At 43.6% G+C, this 18,224-nt stretch overlaps 1 protein-coding gene across 1 annotated transcript in view; it reads right to left on the reverse strand.

The window, feature by feature from the left end:
- Positions 1 to 18,224, reverse strand: part of DNA2 (DNA replication helicase/nuclease 2) — a 105,204-nt gene that overhangs the window by 37,677 nt on the left and 49,303 nt on the right. Inside the window, exon 10 of the mRNA XM_044298652.1 lies at positions 87 to 317. Within this exon, the coding sequence (XP_044154587.1) occupies positions 87 to 317 (231 nt within the window). The remainder of the gene's footprint in view (positions 1 to 86; positions 318 to 18,224) is intronic.

Here is an 18,224-nt window from a genome sequence, read left to right on the forward strand (position 1 = left end):
TGAGAATTGTATAATTCAAGTTTTTGCTTGCTAATGTTATGCAGCATTTGACATATTAGAGCTCATCCACAAATAGGTCATCGTACCTGTCTAAAATGCAGGTTATATTATTTCTGTTCACCTCTTTGATGTAACCGGTGGAGAGAGCGAGGAACTTCATTTCCTCTCCGCTAACTACAACTCTGTCTCCTGTCATTATGTTTGTAGCAGGAATATCACCAGCCCGACGCTGAAAGCAATGGAGGTATTGTCCATCACTTATACTCTGTACACTTCCTATACAATTGAGGTTTCCAACGCACTGCCCATCCTCTTCTCTGAAAGACAGTTAACATGACACAATGACAGGCTCATTCAATTTAGGGACAGTTATGTGATAGAAGAAAAGTTAGATAACCTTTCTCATTTCTTAGATGCTCTCCTGGTTTTGACAAAAACAGTATGCATTAGTCAAACCCTGCGACATTACTAAGAGCAACCATTGCTGCATTTACTCATAGTACAAGCCATTAATATCTAATGACAGGCAATGGAAAACCGTAATGACATTTTCGGTAATTCTGTTTCCTTGAATGCACCATTCCCTCCCATAAAGGAAAAAAAAAAAAAAAAAATTATATTATATACACACACACACACACTATATATATATATATATATATATATATATATATATATATAAAATATATATATATATATATATATATATAAAATATATATATATATATATATATATAAAATATATATATATATATATATATATATATATATATATATATATATATATATATATATATATATATATATATATATATATATATTACAACAGATGATGCAGCAGCACAGTCAGACGTTGTGCGCTGGGTGCAATATTCCTCAGAGAGGCTGGCTTGTCCTCCAAAATGTATATTCACCAAATAAAGAGGCAGCACTTCCAGTCATGGGTGATAGGGTGACGACCCCAAACTTTATTCCCAGCAACGTTTCGGCCTTCTCTCTGAGGCCTTTGTCAAGCTACAACAATGCTAAAATGTGGGCTCTATATACCCACAAATCATTACAAAATCAGTGCAATTAATGAAAACCAGTGTAGACAATTAAGTCACATGACCATCCAACACTATATTGTCACATGACTATACAAGTGCAAATCTTATTTATATCACATAATAAAACCATCGTACAGCGTATTTCACATAATAATCAAAGTGGGTCATACATCATATGTGTCGCATATCATAAATGCGATGTACAGACATCAGTATTCAAAATATTACATCCAGTGTTCACTATCTCCTAGGTGGTCACAAGTGTACTAACCATAAAGAGTTAAAATCATTATACAGCTGTATCTTATTATTAAAATCCGTGAGACCAACCGTCATGGCGTAGCCCAGTGTGCCTGCTTCAGCGTCTCCCCGTCTGTCAGGCGCATGCGCCGCGACGAGCGTCATGCGTCACCCTCCCCATATGGCCGCGTCATCACGCACGCTCCCTGGAACGCAACATCGCCCAGTGGAACGCATCGCTGACGGAGCGGCCACAGGGGGCAGGGCAAAGGCAGACACCCATCCGGATCGCATTACCAGGCGTCTGGGGGGCGTGTTAGTAACCTAGGTGACGACATAGACAGCTATCCCAGAAGGGGACCAGACATAGTCACTCAGCACAATCAAGGGACCGACATAGGATGGAAAAGCAACGATGAGTACAATAGGGGTCATCACCATATTAACGGCAAATATAGCCGAAGTGGTGCCTTCCCCCTTGTCAACATCATTGCTGCCATCTTTAGCTAGTATGCAGATATAGAGGGAGGAATCCTTCCCATCTCCCTGCCTAATACTATAGTATAGATAAAGAGGCCGTCTGGCTTACAGATTCCCGGCCAGAAATTGCCTCTCAGTTCCTCTGGAAAAATTGCCGGTCAGATAATCTTGACGTGCAGTTTGTGACTTGTCATGGTAGCCCCTCCCGAACAGCAATCTATGGTCACCATCAAGCTTGCACACTGGGGTAGTCCATATACGGTCCGGTCCAACTGTAAGACAAAGGTTCTTCTATTTTCCTCAAATCTCTATCTATAAATATAGAGAGAAAAAGGTGTAAGTAGATTCCTACAACATTCTATAAAAATAGCATTGTTGTATATCATCCCCATCAAGCAGGACTAATAGTGTCACCCCCACGCCTGGTGAGCAAGTAGCACATTACCTATCCACATAATTCCCATCTGCACTCAGCATTAAGACCTGCGGGCCTAAGAGTACCTAACTTGTGTATCCACATAATCTCGCGATGTTTCAACTTTTTCTCCCTGTCACCTCCCCTTTTAAGTGGGGGGATATGGTCAATCACCCTAAACTTAAGGTCCTTTTCCCTGTGTCCAGCCTCAACAAAATGTTTAGGTACTGGGAGGTCCCTTCGTTTTTGGCGGATAGAATACCTGTGATAGTTCATTCTCGTCTTAACATCACATGTAGTCTCCCCAACGTATAGGAGACTACATGGACATAACAACAAGTATACGACGAATGAACTGTCACAGGTCAAATAGTGTCGGATCCCAAATACCTTGTGCGTAACTGGATGCGTAAACGTATCTCCCTTTAGCATATAGCTGCAATTTACACAATTCAGACATGGATAGCTTCCGCATTTCTTACGGCCTATATATGTCTGGTATGTCTGGACTGTGGTTTTCTCACCCGCTACCTCTGCTTTAACCCAAAATTTGAGGTGATCAAAATTATCACCAGATTACTAGATGATGCTAAAACAGGGGGCCTGATTGATGAGTCTCTATACAATTTTCTATTGATCACACACCCTAAGACACCATTGATATACGTGTTACCAAAAATTCATAAGAGCATGTGTAACCCACCGGGGAGACCGATAGTCTCCGGGAGGGAATCTGTATTTTCTAATTTGGCGATTTTTTTGGATAAAATCCTTCGACAATTTGCAATTTCAGCCGAGTCCTACATTCGGGACACTGGTCACTTTCTTGACAAGATTGCTGAGGTGGTCATTTCACCAATGACTATACTGGCGTCATTTGATGTGGTCAGCCTCTACACCTCTATCAATCATGATAGGGGTGTAGAGGCTGTCAGAAAGTGTCTGGTTGCAACACAATATACTGATGTATGTAAGGAGTTCATAATTGACCTGCTCGGTGTGGTGCTCAGATACAACTACTTTGCTTTCCAAAATGGCTACTATCTCCAACAGCGTGGAACCGCTATGGGGTCTAACATGGCGCCCACGTACGCCAATATCTTCATGGCCGGCCTGGAGACTGGACACCACTTCAGCCATGTGCTGGGGTGGTGGAGATACATTGATGACGTGTTCGTCATCTGGGGGGGCAATGAAGATGAATTGGCTCAATTCCACCTATTCCTGAATAATATGGATCCAGAAATCCAGTTTACTCTGACGCACTCCACCGAGCAGGTTCAATTTTTGGACACCATGGTGATGAAACAGGACAATAGGTTGGTAACAGACCTTTACATTAAGCCGACTGATTGTAACAAACTTCTAAAGTTTGAAAGCTGCCACCCACGGCCGATGGTAAGGTCTTTGCCACGGAGTCAATTTCTTCGTATTCAACGCATAGTGAAGGATTCACCATTGAAAAATAAAAGATTAGCTGAGATGGCCGACAAGTTTCTGCATAGGGGATACCCAAGAAAATTAGTCCAAAAACATTTGGACGATTTAGATCAGAGGAGACCTGAGAAAGTGATCAATCAAGCCAGAATACCATTCATTTCCACCTATACAGAGGGCAGTGATCAGGTGGCCAAGGCCATCAGGAAGCATTGGCCTATATTACATAGTAATCTTGGTCATGTTAATGAATTTGCAGTGCCCCCTCTAATGTCCTATAGGAGAACTGAGAATTTACGAGATAAATTGGTTAAAGCAGAGGTAGCGGGTGAGAAAACCACAGTCCAGACATATATAGGCCGTAAGAAATGCGGAAGCTATCCATGTCTGAATTGTGTAAATTGCAGCTATATGCTAAAGGGAGATACGTTTACGCATCCAGTTACGCACAAGGTATTTGGGATCCGACACTATTTGACCTGTGACAGTTCATTCGTCGTATACTTGTTGTTATGTCCATGTAGTCTCCTATACGTTGGGGAGACTACATGTGATGTTAAGACGAGAATGAACTATCACAGGTATTCTATCCGCCAAAAACGAAGGGACCTCCCAGTACCTAAACATTTTGTTGAGGCTGGACACAGGGAAAAGGACCTTAAGTTTAGGGTGATTGACCATATCCCCCCACTTAAAAGGGGAGGTGACAGGGAGAAAAAGTTGAAACATCGCGAGATTATGTGGATACACAAGTTAGGTACTCTTAGGCCCGCAGGTCTTAATGCTGAGTGCAGATGGGAATTATGTGGATAGGTAATGTGCTACTTGCTCACCAGGCGTGGGGGTGACACTATTAGTCCTGCTTGATGGGGATGATATACAACAATGCTATTTTTATAGAATGTTGTAGGAATCTACTTACACCTTTTTCTCTCTATATTTATAGATAGAGATTTGAGGAAAATAGAAGAACCTTTGTCTTACAGTTGGACCGGACCGTATATGGACTACCCCAGTGTGCAAGCTTGATGGTGACCATAGATTGCTGTTCGGGAGGGGCTACCATGACAAGTCACAAACTGCACGTCAAGATTATCTGACCGGCAATTTTTCCAGAGGAACTGAGAGGCAATTTCTGGCCGGGAATCTGTAAGCCAGACGGCCTCTTTATCTATACTATAGTATTAGGCAGGGAGATGGGAAGGATTCCTCCCTCTATATCTGCATACTAGCTAAAGATGGCAGCAATGATGTTGACAAGGGGGAAGGCACCACTTCGGCTATATTTGCCGTTAATATGGTGATGACCCCTATTGTACTCATCGTTGCTTTTCCATCCTATGTCGGTCCCTTGATTGTGCTGAGTGACTATGTCTGGTCCCCTTCTGGGATAGCTGTCTATGTCGTCACCTAGGTTACTAACACGCCCCCCAGACGCCTGGTAATGCGATCCGGATGGGTGTCTGCCTTTGCCCTGCCCCCTGTGGCCGCTCCGTCAGCGATGCGTGCCACTGGGCGATGGTGCGTTCCAGGGAGCGTGCGTGATGACGCGGCCATATGGGGAGGGTGACGCATGACGCTCGTCGCGGCGCATGCGCCTGACAGACGGGGAGACGCTGAAGCAGGCACACTGGGCTACGCCATGACGGTTGGTCTCACGGATTTTAATAATAAGATACAGCTGTATAATGATTTTAACTCTTTATGGTTAGTACACTTGTGACCACCTAGGAGATAGTGAACACTGGATGTAATATTTTGAATACTGATGTCTGTACATCGCATTTATGATATGCGACACATATGATGTATGACCCACTTTGATTATTATGTGAAATACGCTGTACGATGGTTTTATTATGTGATATAAATAAGATTTGCACTTGTATAGTCATGTGACAATATAGTGTTGGATGGTCATGTGACTTAATTGTCTACACTGGTTTTCATTAATTGCACTGATTTTGTAATGATTTGTGGGTATATAGAGCCCACATTTTAGCATTGTTGTAGCTTGACAAAGGCCTCAGAGAGAAGGCCGAAACGTTGCTGGGAATAAAGTTTGGGGTCGTCACCCTATCACCCATGACTGGAAGTGCTGCCTCTTTATTTGGTGAAAATATATATATATATATATATATATATATATATATATATATATATATATACACATTTTTTTTTATATTTTTTTTTACCTTACGAGAGGGAATGGTGCATTCAAGGAAACAGAATTAACGGTAAGTCAAATTACGGTTTTCCATTTTATCCACCATGATGGCTACGGATGAGAACTAACAGATTATAATGTGGGGGGGGTACTGCTTGCAGAACTTTCTGGCCGAAGGCGAAATCCGTAGAAGCAGATACATTTAGACGATAATGTTTTATGAATGTATCGATACTAGACCAAGTAGCTGCCTTGCTTATATTGCTTTCTGCCCATGAAGCAGCCATAGCTCTAGTGGAGTGAGCCTTTATTCCCGTAGGACAAGTGTGACCCATTAGGGAGTAACAGCATGAAATAGTAGATTTTATCCAACGCCCTATGGATGCTTTGGAGAGTTTCTTTCCCTTAGGCCCCTTTCACACGGGTGAGTATTCCGCGCGGATGCGATGCGCGAGTTGAACGCATTGCACCCGCATTGAATCCCGACCCATTCATTTCTATAGGGCTGCTCACATGAGCAGTGATTTTCACGCATCACTTGTGCGTTGCGTGAAAATCGCAGCATGCTCTATTTTGTGCGTTTTTCACGTAACGCAGGCCCCATAGAAATGAATGGGGTTGCGTGAAAATCACAAGCACCCGCAAGCAAGTGCGGATAAGGTGCGATTTTCACGCACGGTTGCTAGGAGACGATCGTGATGGAGACGCGATCATTATTATTTTCCCTTATAACATGGTTATAAGGGAAAATAATAGCATTCTGAATACAGAATGCATAGTAAAATAGGGCTGGAGGGGTTACAAAAAATAAAAAAATAATTTAACTCTCCTTAATCCACTTGATCGTGCAGCCGGCATCTCTTCTGTCTTCTTTCTTTGCTGTGTGCAGGAACAGGACCTATGGTGATGTCACTCCGGTCATCACATGATCCATCACATGATCTTTTACCATGGTGATAGATCATGTGATGGACCATGTGATGACCGGAGTGACGTCACCACAGGTCCTGTTACTGCACACAGCAAAGAAAGAAGACAGAAGAGAATGCCGGCTGCGCGACCAAGTGGATTAAGGTGAGTTAAATTATTTTTTTATTTTTTGTAACCCCTCCAGCGCTATTTTACTATGCATTCTGTATTCACCATGTTATAAGGGAAAATAATACAATCTACAGAACACCGATCCCAAGCCGAACTTCTGTGAACAAGTTCGGGTACCAAACATGCAGATTTTTCTCACGCGAGTGCAAAACGCATTACAATGTTTTGCACTCGCGCGGAAAAATCGTGCATGTTCCCGCAACGCACCTGCACCTTTTCCCGCAATGCCCGTCTGAAAGAGGCCTTATTGATGCCCGCAAACTGGATTAATAGATCAGTGTTTCCCAACCAGTGTGCCTCCAGCTGTTGCAAAACTACAACTCCCAGCATGCCTGGACAGCCTTTGGCTGTGCGGGCATGCTGGGAGTTGTAGTTTTGAAACAGCTGGAGGCACACTGGTTGGGAAACACTGTAATAGATCATTATCATTCCTAAAAACTTCTGTGGCCTCTAGGTACTGAATAATAGTTTCCCTGACGTCTAGGAGATGAAATTGCTCTTCCGTAGGGTTTTTTGGGGGCACTACAGAAGGAAGGTAAAACAATTTCCTGATCTCTATGGAAATTTGAAATCAGCTTAGGAAGGAAACCTGGTTCTAATTTTAATACAATCCTGTTGAAAAAGATGGAAAGGTAAGGTTCTCTACATGAGGGCCTGGATCTCTCCCAGGTGCCTAGCCAAAGTTATGGTTATTAAGAATGCTGTCTTAAAAGGAGAGGTGCTTTATGGAAATATCGGCCATAGGAGCAAAGGGAGATCTTGTCAACCCGTTTAAGTCCCGTAGGGGAACCTTATGTTTTTAAGATGGTCTAAGTATGGACGCTGCTCTTATGAATCTTCTAATCCATCTATGGTTGGCTAGATTTGTATCGTAGGAAGACCCTAGGGCAGATATCTGTACTTTTAAAGTACTTGGACTAAGGCCTAAGTCCAGCCCTCTTTGAAGGAATTCTAAAATATTTTGAATGCATGACGAAGACAGATTTGGAGAGACTTCCCCCCAACCAAGTACAATAGATGGCTGAGGTGACCTTCTGTCTTTTAGAGTATGAATAACTTTATCTGAAAGCCCCTTACTTTTTAAGATCTCGCCCTCAGGATCCAGGCGGATAGTTTGAAAAGGCCTGGATTTTGATGGAGAATTGGCCCCTGTGAAAGAATGTCCTCCTGAAACAGTATCAGCCAGGGATCCTCCAGCGCTATTTTCTTTAGAATGGGGTACCAGCTTCTTTTGGGCCAATAGGGGGTTATCAGTATTAGTGTTACAGGGTCTGTTAGAATCTACTGTAAAACATGAGACATTAAGGCCCAAGGAGGGAAGGCATACGCTAGATTCCATGTCCATTTAATTGAGAAAGCGTCTACTGCCCATGGTTTTCCTCTGGGATTTAAGGAACAGAAACAATTGACCTTTGCATTCCTTTTTTAGGCGAATAGGTCTATTTCTCGCAGGCCCCATCCGGTTGATATCTTTCGAAAGATCCCTGGATTTAACCCCTTCAAAACCAGGCCATTTTTTGCCAATCCGACACGTGTCACTATGTGGTGATAAAAACGCTTTTACATATCCAAGCCGTACTTCATGACAGTGGTAAATTTGAGTCAAATATTTCATTTTTATTTATAAAAAAAAAAAAAAAAAAAAATTACCAAAAAATTCTGCTTTTAAAACAGATAGTGATACTTCCTAAAATAGTTATTACTTTACATTTCACATATGTCAACTTCATGTTTGGATAATTTTGTAAATGACTTTTTTTTTTGGGGGGGGGGGACACACGTTAGAAAATGTCCAAAACCCACTTTTTAAAGGACCAGTTCAGGTCTGAAACCACTTTGTGGGGCTTACATAATGGAAACCACCCATAAATGGTCCCATTTTAGAAACTACACCCCTCAAGGTATTCAAAACTGATTTTTACAAACTTTGTTAACCCTTTAGGTGTTCCACAAGAATTAAAGGGAACCTGTCATCTGGATTTTGGGTATAGAGTTGAGGACATGGGTTGCTAGATAGCCACTAGCACATCCACAATACCCAGTCCCCATAGCACTGTGTGCTTTTATTGTGTAAAACAGGGATGCTCAATCTACGGCCCTCCAGCTGTTGTAAAACTACAACTCCCACCATGCCGTTCTGTAGGCTGATAGCTGTAGGCTGTCCAGGAATGATGGGAATTGTAGTTTTACAACAGCTGGAGGGCCGCATGCCTGGTGTAAAAAAACACGATTTGATACATATGCAAATTAACGTGAGAAGAGTCAGAGCTTGAAAATATAACTTCTCTGGTCACGCAAGTGAGATATGACTCATGTTAATTTGCATAAAATACGGGAAGTAGAAAAATGCATAATACTTATTGAATTTGTCTGCAAATTAAATTAAAAAAGTGTAATTTATATGTTTAGGGTAACACAATGAAAATTTAGAAACGCTCAGTGAGAGTAGCATAGTAGAGGTGACAGGTTCCCTTTAAAGGAAAATGGAGATGAAATTTCAGAATTTCACTTTTTTGGCAGATTTTCCATTTTAATCCATTTCTTTCCGCTAACAAAGCAAGGGTTAACAGCCAAACAAAACTCAATATTTATTACCTTGATTCTGTAGTTTACAGAAACACCCTATACGTGGTCGTAAACTGCTGTACAGGCACACGGCAGGGCACAGAAGGAAAGGAACCCCATATGGTTTTTGGAGGGAAGATTTTACTGGGATAATTTTAAGTTGACATGTCACATTTGAAGACCCCCTAGAGTAGAAACTCCAAAACAATAACCCCATTTTGGAAACTACGGGATAGTTAGGTTAGAACATGTGGTATTTTTATAGAGCAGGTTGTTACGGACGCGACAATACCAAATATGACTTTTTTGGGTTGTTTGTTTTAGTTTTATATAATAAAGCATTTTTCCCCAAAAATATTTTAGTGTCTCCATATTCTGAAAGCCATGGTTTTTTATATTTTTTGGGGCGACCGTCTTCTGTAGGGGCTCATTTTTTTCGGTATGAGATGTCGGTTTGATTGGTACTACTTTAGGGTGCATATGACTTTTTGATCGCTTGGCATTACACTTTTTGTGATCTAAGGTGACAAAAAAATTGCTTTTTTTTACGGTGTTCAACTGAGGGGTTAGGTTATGTGATATTTTTATACAGCAGGTTCTTATGGATGCGGCGATATCTAATATGTATACTTTTATTTATTTAAGTTTTACACAATAAGTTTCGAAACAATAAAAAACCAAAAAATAAATAAATCATGTTTTAACGTCTCCATATTCAGCCATAGTTTTTTTTATTTTTTGGCCAATTGTCTTAGGTAGAGTCTAATTTGTTGCTGGTTGAGGTGACCGATTGGTTCTATTTCGAGGGGCATACACCTTTTTGATCGCTTGGCATTACACTTTATGTAATGTAAGGTGACAAAAAATAAAAAATAAATGAAAAAGATGGTTTTATCACAGTTTTTATTTTAATTTTTTCTATAGTGTTCAGGTGAGGATCATGTGACATTTTTGTAGGGCCAGTCATTACGGATGCGACAATACCCAATATGTCTGGTTTTCTTTTTAATTTGTGTTTTATTTTTGGAATTTTTTTTTTTTTACTTGAAACTTAATTTTTTATTATGAAAAACACAAACTTTTGTTTTACTTTTTATTTTTGTCCCACTCCGGGACTTCAACTTCTGGGGTCTGATCCACTCTGCAATGCATTACAATACAACCTGATCAGCCTGCCATACATGTACGTCTCTGGTCCTTAAGTGACGTCCATCTGTGACGTACGTGTACGGCAAGGGTCCTTAAGCGATTAAGGACCACTCCCCTGGGTCCAGGGTCTTTCTGCTCAGGAAATCTGCCTCTAAATTTTCTGATCCTTTGAGATGAACCGGTGTAATGGACAGGATATTTTTTTTCTCTAGGGACTTCAAACTTGGGGCCCTTGTACCCCCCTGATGTTTTAAAGGGAACCTGTCACCATCAGAATCAGATCTAAATTGGTGGAAAAAAAAGAGGACCACCACAACAGTGGTCGCTTATTTAACGGGAACCTGTGTATAGAGCTGAGGACATGGGTTGCTAGAAGGCTGCTAGCACATCTGCAATACCCAGTCCCCATAGCTCTGTGTGCTTTTATTGAGTAAAAAAAACTATTGGATCCATATGCAAATTAACCTGAGAGGAGTAATCTCAGGGACAGGACTCATTTCAGGGTAATTTGCATATGTATCAAATCGATTTTTTTTTTTTTACACAATAAGAACACACACAGCTATGGGGACTGGGTATTGCAGATGTGCTAGCAGCCTTCTAGCAACCCATGTCCTCAGCTCTATACACAGAAATCCCGGTGACAGGTTCCCTTTAAATAAGCGACCACTGTTGTGTTGTTCCTCTTTTTTCCACCAATTTAGATCTGATTTGATAAGGGGAACATGGGACGAAATTGATTCCATCTTGAACTTTCTGTATGTTATTGTTTTGTTTAGATTTTTTAAGTTTATGATAGTACAGAAAGAACAGTCTGGTTTTTGGACGAGATATAGTCTTGAGTAGAAGCCTTGTCTCCTTTCTGACTTGGGAACATCTCTTACTACCCCTGATTTTTTTTAAATACCGATTTCCCTGCCATATCTTTGACATAGTGGTGGGACTGTGGGAGGTGATCTGAAATCTTCTTGGGGGTTTTGAGGCAAACTATTTTGTAGCCTTTTTTCATGATGTCTAATGCCAAAGGGTTCGATGTTACAGACTCCCATTGGGTCAGACAATTCCTCAACCTCCCCTCTACTCTACTCTAGCGTCATTGCTTTTCGCTTTGTTTGTTTTGGAGGTTGAGGAGGAAACCTCTACCTTTACCCCCTTTCTGATAATGCCAGCGCCCTGTTTTCCCTTTTCCCCTGTAGGGTCTGGATTGCTGGTTATAGGGACGAAAGAATTTCCTTTTAACCGCCTCTGGAAAGCCCTTCTTTTTATCAGTGGCTGTTTCTAGAATTTTTTTATCTAGTACAGGCCCAAATACATTCTCCTGAAAAAGCAAAGGAGCACGATTTTCATTTGGAGGTTTGAAAGGACTGCATCTTTGGCCACAAATCTGACAGATTCCGCGGAAGAGTCTGCCAAGAACGCAGTGGCGGATTTTAGGAGAGGAACGGAATGCCAAATTTCTTCCCTAGGGGCTTTATTTCTTATGTGGTTTTCTAGCTCATTAAGCCAGAAATACATGGCCCTAGGAATGGAGGTTGCCGCAATATTTGTTTTCGCCCCAAACATGGAAGCTTCCCATCATTTTCTTAAAAGGGCGTCTGCCTTTTGTTCCATTGGGTCGCATAATTGTGAAGCGTCCTCGAATGGCAGGGAAGTTTTCTTCACAACTTTTGCCACCAGTGTGTCTATTTTTGGGGTTTCATTAAAGATCTTAGCTTCTGCTGGATCAAAAAGAAGTCTATTCCTAAACTCCCTAGAGACTCCCAATCGTCTTTGGTCCTTGACTCCCATTCGTCAAGGACCATTTCCTTAATATTTTCATTAATGTGGGAAACTTTGGATCTTTTTGTACGCAATCCCCCAAACATTTCATCCTGTACCGATCACTTCAATCCCCATGGTCTCCCTCACTGCCTTAAAGGGACACTGACAGGCCCTATAAACATATTTAGTTATTCCTATGCAGTCATAGATCTATTAAAGTGTATTCCAATGATATAAGAGTACCCCCTGTCCGCATTGTAAACCATGTAAAAAGGGTAAATTACTCTTACCGGTAATTGGATTTTCCAATAGCCTCCACAACGGCATTCCCAGGAGGGTGTCCCCGCCTCCAGGACAGGAAACAACGAGGAAGCACAGGATTTAAGGAGCCTCCTCCCCTTACCTTACCAGTCAATAAGAGAGGACACAGAAGTGATGCAGAAAGAAATTAAATATTATAGTAAACAAATTACATCATTCGTCTACATTCAAAATTTGGGAGGGAAACCAGTGCTGTTGTGGAGGCTATTGGAAAATCCAATTACCGGTAAGAGTAATTTACCATTTTCCCCGGCGCCTCCACAACAGCATTCCCAGGAGGACTAACAGAGTAATCAATATCAGGGGGGGGGGGGGGGGGCCACAGCAGATAGAACTTTACGACCAAAGGACAAGTCCTGATCCCTTACTACATCTAGCTTATAGTGCCTGAAAAAAGTCATAGGGTTGGCCCATGTGGCGGCTTTGCAGATTTGTTCCAGAGGGACTGCTTTCGTCACTGCCCTTGTAGAATGAGCCCTTAATACCTCTGGTGGCTGACAGTTCTTGGTAACGTAGGCAGAGGATATTACGTTCCTAATCCATCTAGCTATGGTTGATTTGCTAGCCGCTTGCCCTTTATTAGGGCCCTGAAATTGCAGAAAGAGGCTGTCCGATTTTCTTAGCGGCTTAGTGGCTTGTAGGTAAGAAAGGACTGATCTCCTGACGTCCAGATTATGGAGAGTTCCCTCCGAGTCAGTGGATGGAGACTGAAAAAACGAAGGTAGGGAGACTTCTTGTTCACGATGAAATCTGGATACCACCTTTGGGAGAAAGGCAGGACAGTGCCTGATGATTATACGATCATCCAGAATTGTAAGATAGGGAGGCTTGCAAGAGAATGCTTGAATTTCCCCAACTCTTCTGGTAGAGGTTATGGCAACTAAAAAAAACGTCTTCATGGTGAGGAGCCTTAGAGGGATATTATCAATTGGCTCAAACGGAGGAGTAGTGAGAGCAGAAAGAACTAGGCCCAAGTCCCAGGGAGGAATCACCGGACGAGGGAAGAAAAAGTTCTTACTGCCCCCTTCAAAAAACGTTTGATCAGAGGGGAATCTGCCAGTTTTACGTCCAGGAAGGCGCTGAGCGCGGAGATCTGTACCTTTAGAGTTGACGGGCGGAGGCCTATTTCCATCCCAGCTTGCAGGAACTGGAGGACCTGAGGAACATCAGGAAAATCTACACTTCCCAAGAAGGACAAAAAGGCATTCCAGGTTCTCAAGTAGATCCGGGAAGTTACGGGTTTCCGGCTTTTTAGCATCGTGGAAATAACTGCATCTGACAGTCCCTTCCGTTTTAGCAGGAGGCGTTCAGATTCCAGGCCGTCAAACTGAGTTGCTTTACACTGGGATGATTTATTGGTCCCTGGTGGAGTAGGTCTGGGTTTGACGGCAGTGTCCAATAAACTCCGGCTGATAGTTTGAGCAGGAGTGGAAACCAAGCCCTTCTTGGCCAGAAGGGGGCCATCATAATTACATGGACCCTCTCTTCCTGAGTTTTTACCAGGACTCTTGGAATGAGGCTGAATGGAGGGAAGGCATAAAGGAGCTGTTTTGGCCATGGCTGGGAGAGGGCGTCTAGCCATACCGGATGATCTTTTTGCAAGAGGGAACAGAACTTTCTGACCTGCCTGTTGCTTTTGGTGGCGAACAGATCTAACACTGGGGTCCCCCACATCTGGCTGAAAACGTGGTGATTTAGGGACCATTCGGTTTCTCTTATGAGATGTCGACTGAGATAATCGGCCACCACGTTTTTTTCCCCCTTGATATGCACCGCAGAAAGGGACAGAAGGCTTCTTTCTGCCCAACAAAAAAAGTTTTTTTTAAACTTCCGCTAGTGAGCGACTTTTGGTTCCCCCTTGTTTGTTTACGTACGCCACAACTGTAGTGTTGTCCGTCAATATTTTTACGTGTTTTGGAGAGGAAGTTTTGTAAAGGGAAAGGAGAACTCTGTGGACTGCTGACAGTTCTTTTAAATTTGAGGAGGCGTCCTGCATGTCCTTCTCCCAGGATCCCTGAACTACTGATCCTGAAGAATGACCTCCCCACCCTGAGTTGCTGGCGTCTGTTGTAATGACAATAACATCTTTTGGGCGCTCAGGTTTCCCTTTATTCTCCACCAAGTTAGTGACTGTTTTACCTGTCAGGGAACGTGAACCTTTCTGTCCAGAGAGGAGTTCTTTCCGTCCCATGAGGATAGGAGAAAGGCCTGAAGGACTCTTGTGTGACTTTGGGCCCACCTTACTGATGGGATTGCGGCTGTTAGTACAGCCATGATGTCTCTTATCGAGGACCGATCCCTGCTGGAAAAATGAGACACTGTTTGGATTAAGTGAGATTGCTTGTCTTGAGGAAGGAAAGACATTAGATGCCTTGAGTCCAACAGCACCCCTAAAAACACCTTTTCCTGATTGGGGATAAGGTCCGATTTTTTGGGATTTATTATCCACCCTAGAGTTGTAAGACCGTCCTGGATTTGCTTGAGGCGTGATTGTAGAAGTTGGCGCGACTCCGCAAACACCAGAAAGTCATCCAGGTATGGAACGATCTGTACCCCCTGAAGGTGAAGAAATTTCGTGACTTCTGACATTATTTTTGAAAAAACTCTGGGGGCAGAGGACAGGTCAAAAGGAAGGGCTGTGAACTGAAAATGGGACAATTTTCCTTGATAATAAATTGCAATCCTTAGAAAACACTGATGCCTGTGGTATATTGGGACGTGGTAGTAAGCGTCCTGAAGGTCGACTGTAGCCATAAAGCAGTCCTGCGGAAGGATCCGTGTGGTAGATTTTATGGTCTCCATTTTGAATCTCTTGTAAACGATGGATTTGTTTAAGGACTTTAAATGTATTATTAGGCGAAAGGAGCAGTTTTTTTTTTTAAATCAAAAATATAGGGGAATAGAATCCTTCGCCGTGTTGTTCTTCTGGTACAGGGATGAGGACTCCTTTGAGGAGTAACGTAGTTATCTCTGACTCTAGGGACGCCTGTTTGTCGGGCTGCTGCCTTTGGTTGATAAAAAAAATGTTTTGGGGGTGGGGAAACAAATTCTAGCTTTAGGCCTTCTCTTATAGTACGAGTGACCCAAGGGGAGGCATAAATTTCTTGCCAGGCGGAGGAGAATTGTTTTAGTCTGCCTCCTACCTGGGTCAGCATGTCACTGGGTAGGGCGGGTAGAGGCTTCTGGCTTAAAAAGGTATCCCCTTCCTCTACCTCTAGAAGGTTGCCACCTTTTTGATCCGTCCCTTTTACTCTGATCTGCTCTTGACCTTTTTTGATTTTGAAAGGAACGTCTCTGTTGATAGTAACGATTATCAAAGGGGAAACCTTTTTTCCTATTGGAGGCCTTCTCCAGAATATCATCAAGAGCGAAGCCAAATAATCTGTCTCCCTCACATGGGATGGAGCACAGGCGGTTCTTAGAGCCTGCGTCCCCCGTCCATGAACGGAGCCATACCGCCCTACGGGTCGCGTTGGCTAAAGCACTGCTTCTTGCAGAGAGTTTAACCAAGTCGGCCGAGGCGTCCGCTAGAAAATTAGATGCTCTCTTTAGGGAGGGAAGGGAGTTTAAGATTTCTTCTCTGGATGTACCCCCTGACAGATTGCTCTCTAACTGATCTAGCCACACAGAGGGTTCTGGCCGTACAAGTGGACGCTATGCTGGGGCGCAACATCGCTGTATTTGTCTCCCAGGATTTCCTTAATAGATTTTCGCATTTTTTGTCCATCGGGTCCTTTAGGAGACCCATATCCTCAAAGGGCAGCGAGGATTTCTTTGAAATACGGGCCACCGGAGCATCTATTTTGGGAGTTTTATCCCACAAATCAGAGTCAGACTCTGAAAAGGGGTATTTGCGCTTAAAGGCGGCCGATACAGTCCACCTTTTATCAGGATCCCTCTATTCCCTGGAAATAAGGGCTTTATTATTGTGGATGGGGAAGGCTCTTTTCTTTCTTTCTCCCAACCCCTGAAAAATTTGATCGTGAAGGGACTGAGTCTCTTTTACATCGTCTAATTTTAGGGTAGATTTAATATCCTTCAGTAGGGATTGCGTTTCTTCGGGAAGGCACATAGGCCTCCCTGCAGCCTCCTCAGAGGATAAGGAGACCTGATCATCAAGTAACTCCCCTTCATCCAGATCCAATTGGTCTGATATTTCCAGATTTAGGGAACGGGAAGGCCCAGGGGAAAGCGCCAATTGTCTAGAATCAGCCGCAGCCTTGATCTCTTCTCTAATGAGGGTTCGCATGGACTCCACGAAGGAAGGGGATTCTTCTGAGATGACCTTTTCAATACATCTAGGGCAAAGGGTCTTTTCAGATCCGACACCAAGCCTTTACGGCAACCACCACACTTCCTGCGCCCGAATACCCTTTGGTTTTAGACTTTCTGGACTCACTGTCCTAAAGGGAATAAAACAATCTTTGTATAGGACAAAGGAGGGATCCAGAGTAAGGGTGGTGAGGGGTCAGTATAGTAAAATTACAGACACCCAGCGTGCAGGGGGAGGAGGGGTGCAGGACTCCTTAACCCTATATACCTATGTGGAAAACATAAAAAAAAAAGAATAGGAATAACTCCCCCCTGGGAGGAGGCTTACCGGGCTGAGGGCCGAAACAGCGGGATCACCGGAGCGCTTTGACGATTCTCTGTCGCTGGAAGGCATCTCTGCAGATCACCGGCGGTGGTGGATGCGAGTCCTTTTAAATCTCCCGCCGCGCGCAGGAGCCGTCCCGCGAGAATCTCTTGCCCAAGGAGATCTCGTTCCGCTGACGTCACAACGCCCGATCCCGCGCGAGTTCCGGCGGACTCGCAAGCCCGGGGATGCCTGAGATCAGGACTTACTCCGCAGGATCGAGGAAGGGAGGCAATGCGTCCCCGGAGCCCCCAATCCCTGCACCAGCCCTCCTGAACGACCGGGAAAGGACCAGACCGGTGCGGTATCCAAATTCCTGGATAACCCCAGGAGTGGCTTCCACGCACGTCCGAGGACAGGAAACAACGACTGGTAAGGTAAGGGGAGGAGGCTCCTTAAATCCTGTGCTTCCTCGTTGTTTCCTGTCCTGGAGGCGGGGACACCCTCCTGGGAATGCCGTTGTGGAGGCACCGGGGAAAACAACTTTATATTCATCTGTCAATCACATTTCTTTATGCTCAAGGGGCGTTTTCTCACATTTCTTTATCCCCAAGGGGAGTTTTTTCTCATACCTTTGTGCCCAGCCGCGCCCCAACTGTCGTTTCCTACAGCCGCCCAGCTCATTATTATTCACTGCGCTGCTCTTACATTCCTCGACCCTGTCAGTTCCCGTGCATGCCCGATAGATACTTATGGGCATCGGCCTCAATCGGACCATCTGCGCATGCGCTGGCACCCTCCCAAGCCTGTAATTGAATGCGCCTGCGTCCGATCTCTCCTCCAAGGCACTGGTATCCAGCACTTCAGGGCGCTGATGTCATCAGAAATTCAGATGGTTGATGCGCCTGCGCCGGCCAAGAAACTCTTCTCTCGGGTGACAGGATCGGGGAATGTAAGAGCCGC

Source organism: Bufo gargarizans, chromosome 6 (assembly GCF_014858855.1).
Source record: "Bufo gargarizans isolate SCDJY-AF-19 chromosome 6, ASM1485885v1, whole genome shotgun sequence".
Taxonomy (NCBI): Eukaryota; Metazoa; Chordata; class Amphibia; order Anura; family Bufonidae; genus Bufo; species Bufo gargarizans.